The 18259-nt window shown below is 40.9% G+C and overlaps 1 protein-coding gene across 2 annotated transcripts in view; it reads right to left on the bottom strand.

Annotated features, from left to right (window-relative positions):
* TESK2 (testis associated actin remodelling kinase 2) overlaps positions 1-18259 on the bottom strand; it is a 69396-nt gene that overhangs the window by 9357 nt on the left and 41780 nt on the right. For both annotated transcript variants that reach the window (XM_065071530.1, XM_021285632.2), the window contains exons 5-9: positions 13817-13963; positions 4861-4943; positions 3227-3302; positions 1545-1628; positions 363-449 (exon numbers count right to left, since the gene is read on the bottom strand). In XM_065071530.1, coding sequence (XP_064927602.1) covers positions 363-449; positions 1545-1628; positions 3227-3302; positions 4861-4943; positions 13817-13963 — 477 coding nt within the window. The remainder of the gene's footprint in view (positions 1-362; positions 450-1544; positions 1629-3226; positions 3303-4860; positions 4944-13816; positions 13964-18259) is intronic.

Below are 18259 nucleotides of genomic sequence, written 5' to 3'. Positions count from 1 at the left end.
CACAGCTCAGTAGGTCTGTACACAATAACAGCTGGATTTTGTCAGCCTGAGGGCCAGCCAGAGTCAATAGCATACAACTGGTTATGATCAGCCTGAGCAGCCTGCAAGAAGCTGTTTAGTGCGCCAGACCTGTTTGTTTGGCATGACAGAACACAGAATTGCAAAAACACAAGATGGACCTTTTTTGCAAGGGGAATGGTTATAAAAACCACAAGTGGCTTTCTGGGTTATCAGAATGTACGCTACTTTTATAGGTAGGTTCTTCAAGTCTCTTCTGTAAATACTTTAAGCTCTGTCTTCAACAGCCAGGAGGATTTAGAGCACTCCAGTTTAGGCCTCTCCCTTTCAAGTAAGATACTCACATTACAGCAGTTGAAGGCCAACTGGAGGAAGTCAGGGGGACAGTCTCCCACCATGTGCTGGAAGGCATCATAATCTAATCCAAAATTCTGTACAAACAAAAACACATCATAAAGATATAAATGAGGTCTGCTACCTGGCCAAAAGTTTTGTCTTTCCAGGGTGTCCCTACATGGAGTTATCAGGAATAACCATGAACAGCATCTCTCAGCAGCCACATCAGAATTCTGAGAAAACTTCACAACTGCAGCATTCCCAATGGGGATTACTTGATACAAGATACCTGTCAGAGAATGAGCTGACTTCAAAGCCCATCCTTCTTCCTGAGCTCAACTGCAACCCACTGCACTTGAAATGTTGCCTGTGTGGATCGGAAGCAATATCCTATACTATGATATCTCACCACAGCGACTTGCACAGTGTAAGCCAACAGCCTGCTGTAAAACCAGAGGCCTCACTAGGATGAAAATTTACTAATTAAAATGTTTAATTTTTCAGTGGATGGCAGACTGGTGCTACAAATTATCCAATTCCTTAAACGCACTTCTATAAAATCCAAAGGGCAGGGCAACAAAATTATCTCCTATTTACTGCAGTTCAAGACCTAACCAATTTTGCATTTACAGAACTGTAGGGGAATGGGCAATCTGGAAGCCTCCCCATAGAGGGCCAAAAGCTGCCCTGCAGATGGGACTCAACCAAAAGGCAACTGAAGAAAGAAGCATCTTGTTTGATTAGTCAGTTCTAGCTCAGATCCACGGTGCTTAGCACAGTCTATGCAGAAATAAGGGTGAGCTTATTTTAGCTGCTGCTAACGTTGCTGCTGCCCCGTTCACAAGGAGAGGCTGCTTAGCGGATGCCGTGTGCCTAAAGTGCTCTGCTTGGAATCTGGGGAGAAGTCTACGTGAGCTGTCACTCTACAACAGGAATGTCACTGCAACGCTCTCCATGTTCTGTCAGTCAGAGGCAGAAAGGATTCCCCATGAGGACTGCAGCTGTGTGAAAGTGTCTTCGATGGCGCTTCTTACAATAACAGCACAGAAGAACAAAAGCCTTTTACAGGCTATTTTTAATGTAACACCTATTCATCGTATCTTTGGCAGCAGCACCAGAACTTCTAAAGGGCAGCCATTATCATGGCAAACTTACCTCCTCCCACCAATGTTATAAACACAACCACTTACCTCTGTGCGAGGGAGATAGTCTGGATCTGCCTGTATTCTTGCTATAATCTCACACAGAATTATACCGTAGGAGAACACATCCGCCTGAGAGAGAAAAAAAATGAATAGCCACATGGTTCAGCTATGAATACTCAGCGTTCTTATCTGCCAATGAGTTTCTCCTTGCCCCAAATGGTTATCGTGAAACTAGACCAACACCACAGCCTTACAACACTAAGCAAATGCATTATAGCTAACATATTCCACATGAAGAAACACATGCTCACAGTAAAGCATTCTTGGTGTGTAAATAATAATAACTTTAAAATTATTTCAAGAAAAAAAAAATCCACCAAATCACTCTTAATTCAGTAGTGTAAAAAAAAAAAAGCCTCCCTTGCATAAAGAATGGTGAAGTTGCATTAGATATCTTACAGATGGGAGTAATTGACAACATAGCCAAAAACATGACATGCCTATATATCACTGTGGTTAGAAAAATGGGTCTAGAATACATGTGATTACAGCTTATCTAGAACATTAATGCTGTTTTTAATAAAAATTACATTTTTCTTTTCTCACAGTTCAGTACCTCTGGATAAAACAGTGTCTTTTCCAAAGCTTGACATATGCAGTAACACTATATATCGGCATCAATTTCCACTGAAATTTCTATGACATTTAGTAATCATTTATCTGACTACCCCTGGAGCTGCACAGTTCCTCAGATTTCCACCCACCTGACTTTATCACACGATAAAATTTAGGAAAAGATGGAATATAAGTCTACAGAGCAGAAGCTGGCACCCCTCACCCATTAGGTACCAGGCAGGCTTATATGTCACCTTTCATACTGATGAGGTATGAGACCTGCTGCTTCTTCAGTCTTCCATGCCCCAAGGTTAGTGAAGAATGTGGCACCATAGATTTGGGTACTTTCTTATTAATTTGGGTCAATTGGAACTCTTAAAGCTTTGAAATGGTAATTATTACATTAATTACTGAGGTAGGTACTGCTTTCCTGAAAGTTAAGAATATCACCAATTAAACTATTGAGCACTAGCGATAAAAAGGTACAGGACTTTAGCACAGAAAATCTGCACTTGCAGGGCTGAAGCAGACAATGTTACACATGAGAGAGAAAACCCTGTGTGAACAAGAGCTTGACTGATAACACTGTTTCTAATATCCAGTGTGATCTGATGCTCCTCTGAAAAAAGTATATATACCAATGCCACAAATAGGAAAACTTAGAAATACCTTTGGAGAACACTTTTACCCAGGTATCTTAACTTGAGAAATGTTGATTTTTAATTTTTTTAAAAATTTAAATACTCGTACAAGTTTACATATAGACCTTTTACTTGTACCCATATTTCGTTGATGTACGGTCAGGGAAGAAACCTCACTATATTTCTCACAAGACTTGGTTGTGTTAGGTCAACAAGCCATTAACACATTTCTGCACGTGGGGCGTTTCAGAATGGAAATAGCATTATGCTAAAGGTAATTCTATAAGAAGCCACATCATGAATTTAAAATATTAGTTATTCAGCTCACATTCTCCCTTAGTCTGAATGAGCTGAGCACAGTAACGTCAAAAATGAAAATAACAATTATTTTAATATTATGGAAGTTCTAAATCTTGAAGCTATTGAAGAGAAACATCTGACAACTAAAGTCCATTTATATCATGTACCCACCTTTTCATTGTAAGGTTCATCTCTGAGAACTTCTGGTGCCATCCAGAAGGGTGAACCCACCACCGGTAACTTCTCACTATATAGATATAAGATAGATGGCAAGGAAGGGAGGGAAGAGAGAACCACCATTAATTAAATAATCTGATTCAGGCATTACTACTAACTTTCCAAAACTCCAGCTATCTGCAGAAACTTTCACCAGAGTGGGTTCCATAACATACTCTATTTTACACTGGTTTTCTACTGGAGTCACTGGAACATTCAATAGCAGAAGGGGAGGGTGAAAGAAAGCTTCAAGCAATTACCCATATTTTATTTCTGGTTTTTAAGTGCCTGGCCACTTTAAAAAACAACTATTGGAAGGTCACAGGTGTTCAATACTTTTGGTTTCCAAACTCTTGGCAGAGTGGGCTCCATCTCTACATAAAAAGGCTTGTGGACATCAGTTTGGGGCTACATGTCAAGTTCTCCATTCACACAGCAAGACATGCAGGTATCCATCCCTGCATGTATATTGATAAGCAGCTCTGCAAGTATTCAGCACAGCCTGCTTGCAAACTATTAAAACTAAAAAGTCAAGACTGACTAGATGAATCGTTTAATAGAGAAAAACTAAAAGTAATCAGAATAGAGCAGATTTGAAAAATGTGCAATGTTTCCATATGGCTGAACACTGCCGCTTTAAGGAAGGTTCCAGCCTGCCTCATGGCTAACCTTGAAGGAGCACCTAGTAAAAATGAGGCCTCTGAAGGCCTCAGATGGCCCAGCTTGCCAGCCAGCTGGCAACAACGAAACTGCATCTGAAAACGGACGTAAGACTAGACCAAACCAAACTGGTGGCTAATGCAACCATTTCATTACATGGTTTGTTTTAGTATCAAGCTACCTTAACCTTAGCTATGATTATACTCTCAAATTTCAAAGCATCACACTGAAGAAAATCCGACAGCAAATTTCACTGCCAGAATACTCTGAAATACACAAGTCAGTATACAGAGAGAACAATGAAATCCTTGTCCTTGATCTCCCTAACGGAGGGACGACAAAAGGACTATTTCAAATTGTGACAATAGCTTGTGACAGTCACCTATGCATTCCTCAAATGAATTACGATCATAATTCACCCTAGGGAAAGCTAAATGGTGAGCTACTGATAGACAGTAATTTTAATATCTCTTTGTTATAAACCTGGATCTTAACAACGCAGACATTAATGAGAGTAGTACTGGAACACCACTGAATACAGAAAGAAGCTAATTGAAGTTGTTTAGAACCTGAGGACATTTATTATAAAATTAACCTAGTCCAGAATGCTGGACAATATTTTTGTGTTTGCCTTTTTATTTAACCAAAATTCCCAAGCACCTGCTAGAAGATCAACTGAAAAGCTTGATTACATTCTCTACTCACTGGAGCATTTTTGACGAATAAATATCACCAATAAATCTATCAAAATGGACAGTAAATAATGCTGCAGCATTTTGGTCAACCAGCCTGCAGTTCTAGAGTGAAGACTGTGGATAATTTTTGCAAATTTATCAGAATGCAATCATGGCCTCAGGGACCAGGCTCACCAGAGCTTCTGACCTACAATGGCACTGCAGCTCTCACTCTATTTCCATTAGTTCACGTACCTGTGGTCAGGAATTTTCTCTGCTAAACCAAAGTCTCCCACTATTGCTGAGTATCCGTTCTCATCGTGTTTTATTAAGCAGTTCTGGAAAAAAAAAAGCAACAGAAGAGTTATTGTCCGGGCATGAAACGCATATACCAGTTGTTTTATTTATTTTTAATCTGGAACAAGACTACAAGATGCTGTTTGGAAGATGTTCGTTTATGAGAAGCTTTTGTCTGAAAGCAACGACACTTTTCCCCTGCCCTCCCCCTGCACAATCACATGTCTGTCAAGCTTAAGATGCTGCAAACAGCCTTACACTTAGTTAATAATCCACTTAAAAACCTGCTGAGGAAGCAGGCAGCCACGGGCTGCACATACCCAGCTCCGTTCCAGCAAGAATTAAGGTGATTTAGCTCCCTTACTGCTCAAGTATGCAATACAAGCTGTTCACTACGACACCTCAAGTTTTCTCTTTACAGATTTGCCTGTACCTGACCAGAATACAACATCAAAGCAGACCCTAAAATGCCTCTGTGTATTTTGTTACATCACCTACTGAAAAGGAGCTCAGTGCTTTGCAGTAGATTCTAATCAGAAAATACAAGATGTCACAAAGTTCTATGTACTTTTAGTTCCAAATAAAATTATTTATTCCACGGTATATCATAAAACATTATTTAAGGGAAAAGTCTAATAGGGAAAAGCTGTCAATCTTTTCCTTTCAAATGTGCCCTCCAGTGTCAGGAGGGAGGGCAATTTAAGGACACACACACAGATAATTCTGATCTGGCAGCATCGCCTAACAGGGTATCATTGATTTTGTTGTTGTTATTTATTTACAACTCTGAGAAGCATGCTTTGACCATTCCAGTACCACAGCTCTTCCCTTGTCACCGAATGAATCAACGGGTGACTTCCCTTAGTATTTTTCTGTCCCGCAATAGGTGAAGCAAGACAAAGAATTCCTTCCTTCCCACATGCCGTGCTCCGTGTCCTTCAGCAGGCAGCACAATAGCGGTGACAGGCAGCAAACCCACCGCCGGCTCCTGCGGAGCGGTACCCTGCATTAATTAGCTAACCAGCAGGAAACACTTTCTAGCTTTATTGTGCTTGGATGTACAAAAGCCCCTCGCTGACCCCAGAGCATTAGCTTGTCTGAATAATGGAGCTACCAAGAAAAGTGAGTCCCTTGTCTGAAAGATCAAGTTCAGGTCATCACTGTTGACATTATTCAGCGATGATTGTGGCTCAGGCCATGAAGTGAGTTTTCTTCTTGCCAATTAAAAGGTTAAGCAAGGCACTCCTGCCATCACATAAAGAAAATACAGGCCAGCCTCTTAAAACACATGATGGGCTCCTGAGATGCAAATTTTATTATACTTGAGGCATGCTAAATAAATAAGTACAGTTAGTTTGGGGATTCATAAACATGTACCAAGTTGAATCAACCACGCTTGCCCAAAGAGCAGCAAAGCTTCTCAGTTACGGGCTTTGTTATCTTTTCTCAAAGAGCACATTCATTCCGCTTGCCTCTGGTTAAACATTTGGTCACTGTAAGTGGACTTAAAACGGAGAAGGATAAATCTAACGCAAATGATTCAGACAAGTGGAATTTCATTGTGAACCACACAGAAACAAGTCCATGAGGACAACAGAGATTTCGCAGCGTACAAGAAAGCTGATACTATTTTAGGCAGCAAAATATCAGGTTATTTTCTGCCATAGATTTCTCAGCAATTAAAGAAGATTTGAAATTTGACATTTAAAAAAAACACCTGTGATTCATAAAAAAGTTTTAAAATCTAGATTTCCTTCTCACATTGACTTGGGCTATTTATGTTTTGTTCATTTTGAGTAGCAAGACTGCCGTAGTTCATTTCACCTTCTGGGTTTTGTGGATTAGGGTTATTCCCCAATAACCTCAGTCTCTAAAATTTCATCACAACATTTAAATACAGACTAAGAACTATTTTCAGCCTAACTAAAAATCTGTAGAAGCACTTCTACTGACCTCAAGACCTGCAATAATTTACAAGACTGCTTTGATACCAAAAGGAGGCTTAAACATCATCCTGACAGCAATTTTTCCTTCAACTTCTCACCAGTATACAGTCCCATCCCATTAGACAGCAATCCACCACCAACTGAAGATGAACACTCTTACCCCCTCAAGCCCCAGGCAGTTCCAGTTGTCAGGTGCAGCACTGAGCTATTATACAAGTAGATCGTTCCTAGATAAATCATAAATTAAACCAATAGCGCATCCAATCTAGCTGCCAAGTAATGCTACCTGACAGCTCCAAGCTCCTTCCCAACGAGCAGGAGCTGCCTGCAGCAAAGCTGGGCTCCCTTTCAGTCCAGGCCTTTGAGAAACCAAGCAGACGAGCAGCGTGGACATCCCACCGCTGAGGAGAGCGGAGGTCCTGCAGCAGAGCTCAATACAGCCCAACAAGGCGGAGGGGAAAGCCTTGGGCAACACTTGTACTATAAAGTACAGACCAGTTGTTCTGCCGTGGTGGGCTGCACAATGTTAAACGACAAAAAGAAGGAAGCTAAGCTATTCTCTCTCTCTGCGTACAAGAAGTGCTGAGTGTCAATTTAAATTCATTGGGATATGTATTCCAGTACGAGAGCGGCTTTTCTATTCACACTTAAATCAGCGATGGGCAGGTGACGTGCACCAGACAAAAAAATGCCAGCGTCACTACAAATGCTCACTGCTGTGAAACTAAACTGATTTAATTCTACTGGGGCAAATTTTTATGCAGCTAAGCACCAATTTCCTGGAACCAGAAAAGCTGGAAGCCTATTCCTACCAAAATCAGTAGCGCAACCTTTCTACATATACTAGCCATTACACAATACTGTACCAAAGCCACAGCACAGACAGTTTAGTTACCAGATTTCAGATGGAATTCATAAAAAGGTGACTTAATGCAGCTCACAGTGACTGGTAGTTCATATGCTCTCAATGAAAAATATTTCTAAGCATTCACATTCTACCACCAAGATAAATCAGGATCAAAAAATGGAGAAGGGTTCATTAAAGACTAAAAGGTTGAAAAGAGCTTTTACATTTAAGGTAGAGGTGGTATCTTGGTAGAAAAAGTACAATACAGTATACTGCACTGTTTCTTCTGACAAAGTGACACTTCTCAGTTTCTACAAAAATAAAAATACGGGCATCAACTTGGTATGAAGAAGTTTCATTAATGGATTTTGGCAGAGAAACACAAGAGTTGAAACCCCTCTCTAGTGCAAAGAGCCTCTCAAAAGCTGCCTGTGAGATGAAGTGCCAAGCAGCTTTGCAGCATGAGCTTTAAGAAAATGCTTTCGACTTACTATTGCACTACTTGTACAAGCTGCAAGGCAATAAAACATGACGACCTTTCCAGGCTTTCTCTTTGGACCTCTACAGACAGGGATGTTCTTTCCTTTGGCAGCTCACAGGCTCCAAGAGGGCAGCATTTGACTTTGGCTGGGCTCTTGAGGTTTTCTTTCCCCACCACAGGGACCCCATCAGCCCTTCCTGAGTCTCTTAACTGAAGCAAAGAGCTCTGTACATGAACCCTAAAGAGTTAACAGAGCTGTTTATGCAGAGACAGATGTGAAAGAACATAAAGCCCCCTTTGTGTATTACAGGAGCTTAACATCTGCTTTGCACAGCATAATGCTACGAAGACGAATGCAGTATTCTAGTCTCCCTTTTACACAAACAAAAATGAAAATAGGCTCGAGTTTCAGAGTTAAAAATAAGTTGCTTAGATGAAGAAACCTCATAGTTTTATTTTACAATATGACATACAAGCTAAACTCCTCAGAGATTTTATTGCACTCCAGAAAATACAGGAACGCTACTGCAGTGTCATTTGCAATCCTCCGATGACTGTGACCGAATTAAAATACTTAAAGGCCAATTGAGATGTATCAGCTATTTTTAAAGTGCTATCCCCTATGAGGAACACCATTGATGATTAAATGTACAAGAGAAAGTTTACAATATAGATACACTTTTTGAAACTAAAACAATTATGTTTAAGGGACAGGCTCCATATGGGTCCCAAAGTACCAGTAAAAGTTTAGTATTGCAGCTAGCATTAGAAATAATTGTCTGGAACAGCTAATTTTTTCACCGCAAGCTCTCCCCTGCAGTGCAAAATATCCAGGCAAGAGCTTACTCTGGCACAAAGGGGACCTTACCACTGCAGCAGCAAGCAGGAGACCCAGACAAAGGTTCTGTTCATTGCCTGTGTTTTATTTTGGCTTATTTTGTGTTAAACAAGCAAACAGCACACAAGGTAGGAAGTCAGGGTATGTCATTTTCGAGCCTAAAGGCAGTGAATTTATGTTACATCAGATAACCCACAGTAATTGCCTACACGCATGATTCTGTCCCATAGTAACTGAGACTACTTGTCTCTTGAAGACTGAGCCATTACACATTTACTGTGAAGCAAAAGCAGATGTTGGCAGGAATACACACATGTATGCATGCATGTATATACATATATATGCACACACACACATATATATACATACACATACCCAGAGATCAGAATTTCTTCATATATTTTATCATCAGTGGAGCTCACAACATTCTCTAAAACTGCTCACAGCTTAATATTGATTATAAGACCTTGTTTTCAATTGTACATCATTCTGCAATGACACCTCTGCCATGAATCTCAAGCTTCTAACCCTGCAAATGACGTTCATAATGTTTTTTTTTTTTTTTTAATTGTTAGGAAGTTGCACACAACATACATTATATAAAAAAAAAATTGCACAAAAGATAGGATGTAAAACTTCCTGTGATAACTTTTACATTCTTCCCCTTATGCATATGTATCCTTTAGTACATGATCACACAGTCTTCCACCTGGCACCCGTGTCTCTCAGTGCACTCACTGGATTCACACAGACAGGGAATTGAGGCTGGAGATAAAACACTTGGGCCACTATTTTCAGGACTTTGGGCAAAACAACCCCACCACACTGTGCTGGAAATGAAGGTCCTCTGGCTTGTAGTTAAGATCACTGCAATGTTACCCCAGCATCTGGATCCTGACTTTCCTCAGCATCACAGGAGGATTGTGTGACAAGCAAGCTAGTTTAACAAAATCTTTCAGAGACTGTTGCTTATCTTGTGCTTTCTCTGCCTCCAGGGGTCAAACCTGACTATCAGTGCTGCCTCTGAGGTCAGTGAGAATATGGTCTTGAACTTAAACATGTGTCAAATGCCAGATTCTTTAAACAAAAAATCTTTAAACACATACCAAATACTCACCAATATTCTTGCTTTTAACCTGTTCTGATAAGGCTGAGTTTATTCATCTCCCTCACCTCAGAGATACTCTAAGAACAAATTCACTGATATTAGGGCAGTCATTGTAAGCTGCCAAGGAAATCCACAGTGCTCCCAGAGCAGGGTTTTGAATGCAATGCGAATACAGTGTAAACCAGGTGGTGAAGAAACTCCCTGTGTAGCAGTAAGATATTCTGAGGGGTGAGGTACAAAAGGATTTTGCTATATTCTTTTTGCAGGCTGGACACTTCCTCCCTGTGCCTTCTCATTACTGTTATTTTAATGGTAGGTAACCACAGGCAGAATTGCAAAACCAAGTCATATTAAAAACACTTTATCACAACCTACTGGCTCCTACTGAAACACTTGCAATGTGTTACATTATGACTTCTATTTTAATGACTAAGTCTTGGAGTTAAAATTCATAACCAGATCTCCTTGAGAATCACTGAAAGACAAAGAAAATCCTCATGATTCCACGGTACAAATCTTCCTTGTGCACATTACAATGAACCCCAAATAAAAATGATTCACAGGGCATGCAGTGATATGGATAGGGGACAGGGAATGAGCCAACTAGACTGGTTGTCATAACCTATCTACAGCTTAATCTCTGCATTAATCTCTTTATGACAAGTCAAAAGTGAGGACACCACAGTTATTGGCTTATAAAATGTACAAGTCACCCTGCCCACAGACCTCCTACCTGCAGGGTGGGAACAGCCCATCTGACCCTTCTTATCTCCTGACAGATTCATGTTAGGCTGTTGCTGCCTATCAGGGCAGAGCAGCCTGATCAGCTACAGCACCCAGGCCCGGAGCCACAGGCTGAGCAGCTCTCGACAGGGGTGAGCACCGGCTGTCTGCGCTGAACACGCTTCTAAGCGGCGCTGCCTCTCTCTTTGACAGGAGGGCAGCAGTGGGATGTCAGGGCTGCCACATCGACTGGAGTGACCTACATCTCTGCCGCTCCTCCCTCTGGCTTTCCGCAGTGTCCACACTGTTCTGCTACTCTTCACATGGTGCAATTAGAAAGAGATCACCCTGCTGTGTACTAATTGTCAAACCCACTAATTTTTCAACCTTAGACTGGAACTATTCCTGAAGTTTTTAATGTATCCAGTACATAGACACATATAGTACTACTGGCAAAGCAAGACTCCTCTGCTGCCCTAACTGACAGAATAAACTTCATGTATTCACACTACCTGCTCCAGGAAGCTGTAGGAATTAGAAATTCACCAGAAAGAGAAGAAGAAAGGCAGAACTATGGCTCTAAATTAATCCCAAATAATTTTTATAGTAAAATTCCTATTAGAGGGATAATGTGCAGTGGGCTATTGTGTTAAGTGTAATAGGTAAAGCATGGAGACATTCCCGCACAGAAAGTCTGTTTTGTTCTGTTCATAATTCAGCCAAGGCCAGCAAGTTTCCTAGAAAAAATAACCCTCCCACCCTGCAAAAAAATCAGGGTCTGTTCTATCTCTGCAGATGTCTAAATCCTTGTTTTTGTATTAATTTGATTAATAAAGCCATCACATCCATTACTAAAGTTTACCAAAGAAAGAAGGACAACATAGAACGGTATTGAATCTGCCTTTGTTCAATCCAGATCACAGTTCTCTCCCATCAAATCTTCCTTCGGCTTGCTCACACATTGACTATGTACTAGTAAGAAAGAAGCCGACTCATCCCATCACCAGTACAAACCTGGTAAAATACAAGGCATCTCCTCACGTAGTAGCCAAAAGCCACAGTCTAAGAGTTGAAATGTTTTGGTAACAGGTTTTTGCTGTGGTTATTATCTTTTTTTGCTTTGGAGCAAAGCGACTTCTTTAAAACCTGGCTACCCAGCAGGGCAAACATTTTCCTAAAAGGAGAGTCATTTGCCCAACAGATTTCATTTTAAAGTATATTCCATCAATACAATAATACACTAATAAAATTCACAAGTACCTGGGCACTTAAGGCCAGGTGTTTCAACTGCTTCCCAGCCCAAACAGAACCAGCAAGTGCATACATGACCTCAAAAATATAACAAATTAAATTTAAAAAGACCACCCCAAAAGAAACCAGAAACTGGAAAATACAGAATAGAGGTGATGACAAACTTCTGTCCTGACAGCTTCCAACATGACCCACACAGACATCACAACTTCAGTGCTAAGAACCATCCGAATATGTCATAACTGCCAGTAAATTCTTAGGGTTTGGTTTGTTTGGTTAGTTTTAAATAACTCTTACTACTTCCTGTGGCCACCGATGGGTTTGCTGTTGCAGTGAAATCATGCACTCCTCCCAGCCGCTGCATTTTCTGAACAATTGACGTTCAACAATAGATGACACTGAAGCACCGGTGGGGCAGCTCCAGAGAATGACATACAATTATGTAAAGCTTGGAACAAAAGCATTCACAGAGGTCTCAGGAAATGAATTTTCGTATGACTAGCCAGCACAGTACGAGCTTTCTGAGCCTATCATGTCAAAGTGACATGACTCCAAGTCTGGTCATTTTTCATCAATTTGATACTCTTCTTTGTAGAATTCAGCACTTCTCACTTGAAAGGACACTCAAGGAAGTGATTTACCACTTCACTGAAATACTTCTTTTACCTACCAGTTGAACTATTTTTCTCCCACTTGGCTAAATGTACATTCTTTATCTGAAGCACTGAGGTAGCTTTGAAAAATACTAAAACTGGCTGTAAGACTAGAAATCACTTGAATTTGCAAACACACTGTGCTATGTTTTTATTTTTAAAAGCCATTCCTAATCTTTAAAAATAGTTCCTCCTAGGCTAAGATAACATTCTTCTGGATGTGACATTATGACATCTTCCTAAGAACTATTTTGGAGTACTTTCATGTTGCAAGTCGCCAGTGAGCTCACACCAGCTCATTAGCTCCAGACAACGGGACAGACAGGACAGCAAAGCCCTCAGCACAGGCTGCAACGGATGGCAAGACCCATTGTGAATACCGGGGCAATTTGTTTGCAGGGCTTAGTGCTCCTATGTCAATATTTCTAGCTGAGCTTGAATTAGCTAGCTACTTCAGCCAATAAAATGCACACAAGTTGTCACCAAAGCAGTTATTAATACATCCACTGAAAACTCTGCCATTGAAACCGCATTCTGGAGGCAATTTTGAAATCTCAAAATTTTAGGTTAAACGTTTTGCCCTTACTGGCTTTAGAAATGAAAGAAATATGTAGCAGGATTGTAGACAATACTTAATCCTGAGTTAGTAAGGAAAAGTCAGTCTTCCTACTGAAGATTTGCAAGACACACAGGGAAACAAAAACAATCAGGAGATTTTAAAGTGCATTTGTAATAACCTCCTCAATTTGGTTTCTTTATATGATTGACCTGTTCCAAATGTTAGATTGTTATGCTTAATTATTCAGGGATTTAAATACTTTACTGAACCATAATTCAGAACTAAAACACTCTGCAGCTGCTTTCTGAGAAATCCTAATCTGAATTCATTTAAGGAATGACCTTCTTTCAGGATAGTTATTTCTCAGTTCCCACACAAATTATCAACGTTTTCTAAGGAAAGTTTAAATCCTATAAACTGTATTTCAATTTGTTTCCAAAATGTCTTAGATTACACCTTATATAATAGCAGTTCCCTGCTGGAAGGAGAAGAAAGAAGCAACAAGTACCTTGGATGTAAGGTCTCTGTGGAAAATGCCTTTATAATGAAGATAACTGATCCCCATAGCAATGTCATACGCCAGTTTCACCCTCACCGTCCAGGGCAGATGCTGGTTACTGTCTAATAGCTGTTCCAGGTTACCACAGTTGATGTACTGAAAAGACAAAGCAACATTTGTAATTAATTATTGAGCTTCATATGTTGTTAGGAAAGTAAAATTCATCATTACACAAATGTCCTCAGCTCAGTTACACACTCAGAAAGTTCACAGATCAAAATAGGTTAAAAATGTTTCCCTTCACCACCTGTACCAATGCATTTATTTATGTTAAAGATGCATGCAACAGCCACCACCATGTTAACTCTATGGTATTTAAATACTGGTATTTAAACAGACCCTTCAGAAACACCTACAATACAATATCACCCTCTCATTTCAGTGTGAGGAAAGCAAGGGCAAAAAGGATGAAGAGCTGGCTCTCATACAGAGTAAGTCAACAAAGAGAGGGCTAAGTATCCAAGAGTAGGTCACAGAGCCTGATCACGTTCCCAGATATCAATTCCCTAACCTGAAGCAGCAGAGAAAAATATTACAACATGTTACTGTAAGTTACGTTTTTTCACTGCTGTATCTACAAGCCCTAATCAGCAACCTGATTCCCACTGTGTTCAGTACTACATCAACCCCATCAAACAGTAGCCCTCATGAAAAGGAACCTGCATTAAACATAAGATAAATGCTATGAGAGATAGTGAAACAAAGCAGAATGCAAATGATGCCAAGTAATATAACCCAGGGTTAAGACATGGCAGCTCCACTGCTCAAATAATCATTAGAGCAACACTGGGCTTACACTTTAAGTGTATAACATTTATACCATAACAGCAGCTACACCATGTTTGAGAAGCTTCTTGTTTCACTCCTAGTCCATGCCCTCACCAGCAACAGAGCAAAAAGACTATCTTGCTCTGGAAGGAAAACCTGGCAGCAACGCAGTGAATTCTCTCAAGAAAATCCAAGCAAAGCAGACACAATAATTTGCTCCCAAGCCTGGTCCAAGCATGTAATGCTGCAGCAGGCTGCACCAATTTTGCTCCCCTGTGCCAGACACCTCTCCAACACTCTAGGGCAACAAAGATGCTGAAGGGAGTGGAGCATCTCCCATGTGAGGAAAGGCTGAAAGAGCTGGGCCTCTTTAGTTTGGAGAAGAGAAGACTGAGGGGTGACCTTATTAACGTTTACAAATATATAAAGGGTGAGTGTCAGGAGGATGTAGCCAGGCTCTTCTCAGTGACAACCAACAGTAGGACAAGGGGCAATGGGTACAAACTGGAACACAAGAGGTTCCACTTAAATTTGAGAAGAAACTTGTTCCTGGTGAGGGTGGCAGAGCCTGGCCCAGGCTGCCCAGGGGGGTTGTGGAGTCTCCTTCTGTGCAGACATTCCAACCCGCCTGGACACCTTCCTGTGTAACCTCATCTGGGTGTTCCTGCTCCATGGGGGGATTGCACTGGATGAGCTTTCCAGGGCCCTTCCAACCCCTGACATTCTGGGATTCTGTGACTCTCTCAAGAGGCTTTGCACTTTCCTGTGTCACTTACCTGGACAAAACACGTGCCATCGTTATCACATTGAAATAAAAATCATAATTGCAGCTGTTATTTCAGAAACTTTGAACTTGCTTGTATTTTGTTAGGCTGCTTTGTGTCTTGGAGCTTGGGGCACAAGGTAAACATGAACCACACACCATGCAGTGTGGATGCAGCTGATCTGCTCAGACTACACTACAGCAGTGAAAAAGCACACATAAACCAGACTTTACTAGTAAGTCCGGGGGTCATGGCTCCTCCTGAACAGTCTACCAAAACCCAGTTTCTTCCCTACAGTCAGACCCTGTCTTTTTCTGAGCTCACCAGTGAATTCTGAAAACCTGTTCCAGCACATAGTTTCACTACCAACTATTTAATGAGGTTACATTGTTGAGGAAGATGAGGCACATGCCAATTTCAACTGTCGTAAATCTTACCAGAACAGCTCAAAGCATGTGGGGCTCCAGTGCTCGCTCGCTCTCAAGTTCTGTCAACTGCTGGACATGCCACACACAGACACTCGGGCAATAAGCAACCTCACCCTCAGCATTTGCTTGTGTACTTTTAAACATGAACCTTGGCCTGATCACAGTGCTGTGCATCCACCTTTTGTCCTTGAGCAACAGCTGAAGTAAAGGGTGAGTACAAGAGTTCTTTGTACTGAGATGTTCTTCAAAGATGATTAATTAGCTCAAATCTGAGCCAGATTTTAGATAGCAACTACCTTCTCATATCAAAGGAAGAAATCCCACAGAAGGTGCCTGGGTCTACAAAATGTTCCAATATTTAGCAGTTTCATGTTCTTTTGACTACTTCAAGATGCTGTTTCATATCTTTTGCATTAAACTAACAGCAGGAGAAAGAGTACAATGATACACAGGAAAGGATTTCAAAATAAGATACAGAGAAACAGAGCCCTTCCTTGTATTGACTATTTCTAGGCCAAACAGGCAAAAAGTATGTGTATTTTACAATTAGGCGAGGAAAGCTCTTTAACTCTAGAGAGGAATCTGACTAACATTTCAAAATGTACTGTACTGTTATTAAATAATAATTTTTTTTTAATCAAACTACTCTCTTTTATGCTGAAATTTAAAAAAAAAATACTCAGAAGTTTGTGCTTAGTTCATATCATTTTGCAAAACAAAATGCCTGCTGGCCCTTCTCCAAAACCAAGGCAAACAAGACTTACACAGCAATGATAAAAATCAAATGTTTAGGACTTCTATAGCCCAGGCACTGCAGCTGGGGGGAAGGGAATTCATCAGATGACTACACTGGAAACTAGAAATCGCAGGCTGGTGCAAGCCAGAGATCCAAATCAACCTGGCTCTTCTGCTCAGAGTTCGCATGTCAGGAGAGCGGAGCAGCTCTGGGACAGGTCACTCGGAGGCTGTGCCACCTCCACCCTTCAAGGTTTTTCAAGACCCACCAGGCAGAGCTGCAGCCAACCTGAGTCAGTGTTGGAAACAATGCTGCTTTGAGCTTTTCCAGCTTTGATCTTTCTTTCTCATTGCTTTTATCTGAACCCCTAGGAGAGCTAGATGACCTTCATAGAGCACTCAAGGAACAAAAAAGCTCAATAGAATTAGATTCTTTTTTAAAATCACAAGTTGGTAGCATGCTTAAGGAAAAAAAAAAAAAATTATTGATAAGATTTCTACATTAACTTCTTATATATTCCCAGCCTCCTTGGAACAGTGTGAGTAGCACTTCTCATCCAGTTACATTCAAATCTGAACAATATTGGCCAGCCTGGAACAGAAGGCACTAATGCACCTAGCTCAATAACCTTATTATAATGTGACACTTATTAAATATCTCAAAATATTTCACCTTTCTGACTGGGCAATAACAGACTGTCCATATAGCACTATCATGCTTGAATTCATTGGCAAGAGAATGCAAGTGGGAAGGTGTCGAGGGTTAAGATTGCAGGGTGACAATAAAACCCTGGCAGATGTATTGTTAATCCCCCCTCTTCCCCTCACACACTTCCCCCTCCCTCTCCCCCATTTCCACTAAGGAGAGGCAATTGGGAGGAAAAGAAGCACAGAGTGAAGAGAGTTGGAAAAAATTAAAGATGTTTTACTAATGCTACTAAGAAGAATAGAGAAAATAATACAAAATATACAAAACCAATCTTGAAAGTCTCAGCAACTGCAGAGCCGGCACCTGAAGTCCTGGACTGGACTCTGCAGCCAACCGGAGCTGGATTCAGTCTGTCACTAGGCCTCAGTTCGCAGGGACGACTAGCAAGGTCCTCTCCTAATGTCGGACGTGAGCAGAAGGGAAAAGGGCAAAAGGGAAAAGAGGGACGAGATCCTCGTGATCTCCCACTTTATATGAAGTATTCACGTGAATGGAATGTTATACACAGTTGGTCAGTTTCTTGGTCTCTTTCTTCTTGACGCCCCTCTCACGAGATGTCCATCTGTGCTTATCAATAAGTTTGCATTCCATTGCTAGGTTTACCAAAACATGTGTCTGGTGCTCCAGGAAAATGCAGTTAATATGAAGGCTTTAGCTGACAGGCAAATTCACTGAAAGAGATACTTGTTTTTAACAAAACCAGGACAGAAGGGAATCGTTGGCTTTCTATTTGGGTTAGGATTAAACCGTGCCATACCATGACAGTGACTGCTCCAGAAACAAACAAGCAACCCATAAGTGTATTGACATCCATACTGAATGAGTATTGACATCCATACTATGATTCTATGATACATACTGAAATGTGACAATAGCTAGCTATTATTTTGAGCATGCTCGTGCTTTCCTTTTCAATAAAGTAGCCCACTCATTTGACCCATTCTGGCCATGTTAGTTAAGTGCAACTAATGTATGTATTCCCCCAGCG

This window comes from Columba livia, chromosome 8 (genome assembly GCF_036013475.1).
Source record: "Columba livia isolate bColLiv1 breed racing homer chromosome 8, bColLiv1.pat.W.v2, whole genome shotgun sequence".
Taxonomy (NCBI): Eukaryota; Metazoa; Chordata; class Aves; order Columbiformes; family Columbidae; genus Columba; species Columba livia.
Note: the sequence above shows the minus strand (reverse complement) of the source record. Positions and strands in the feature narration are given on the sequence as shown.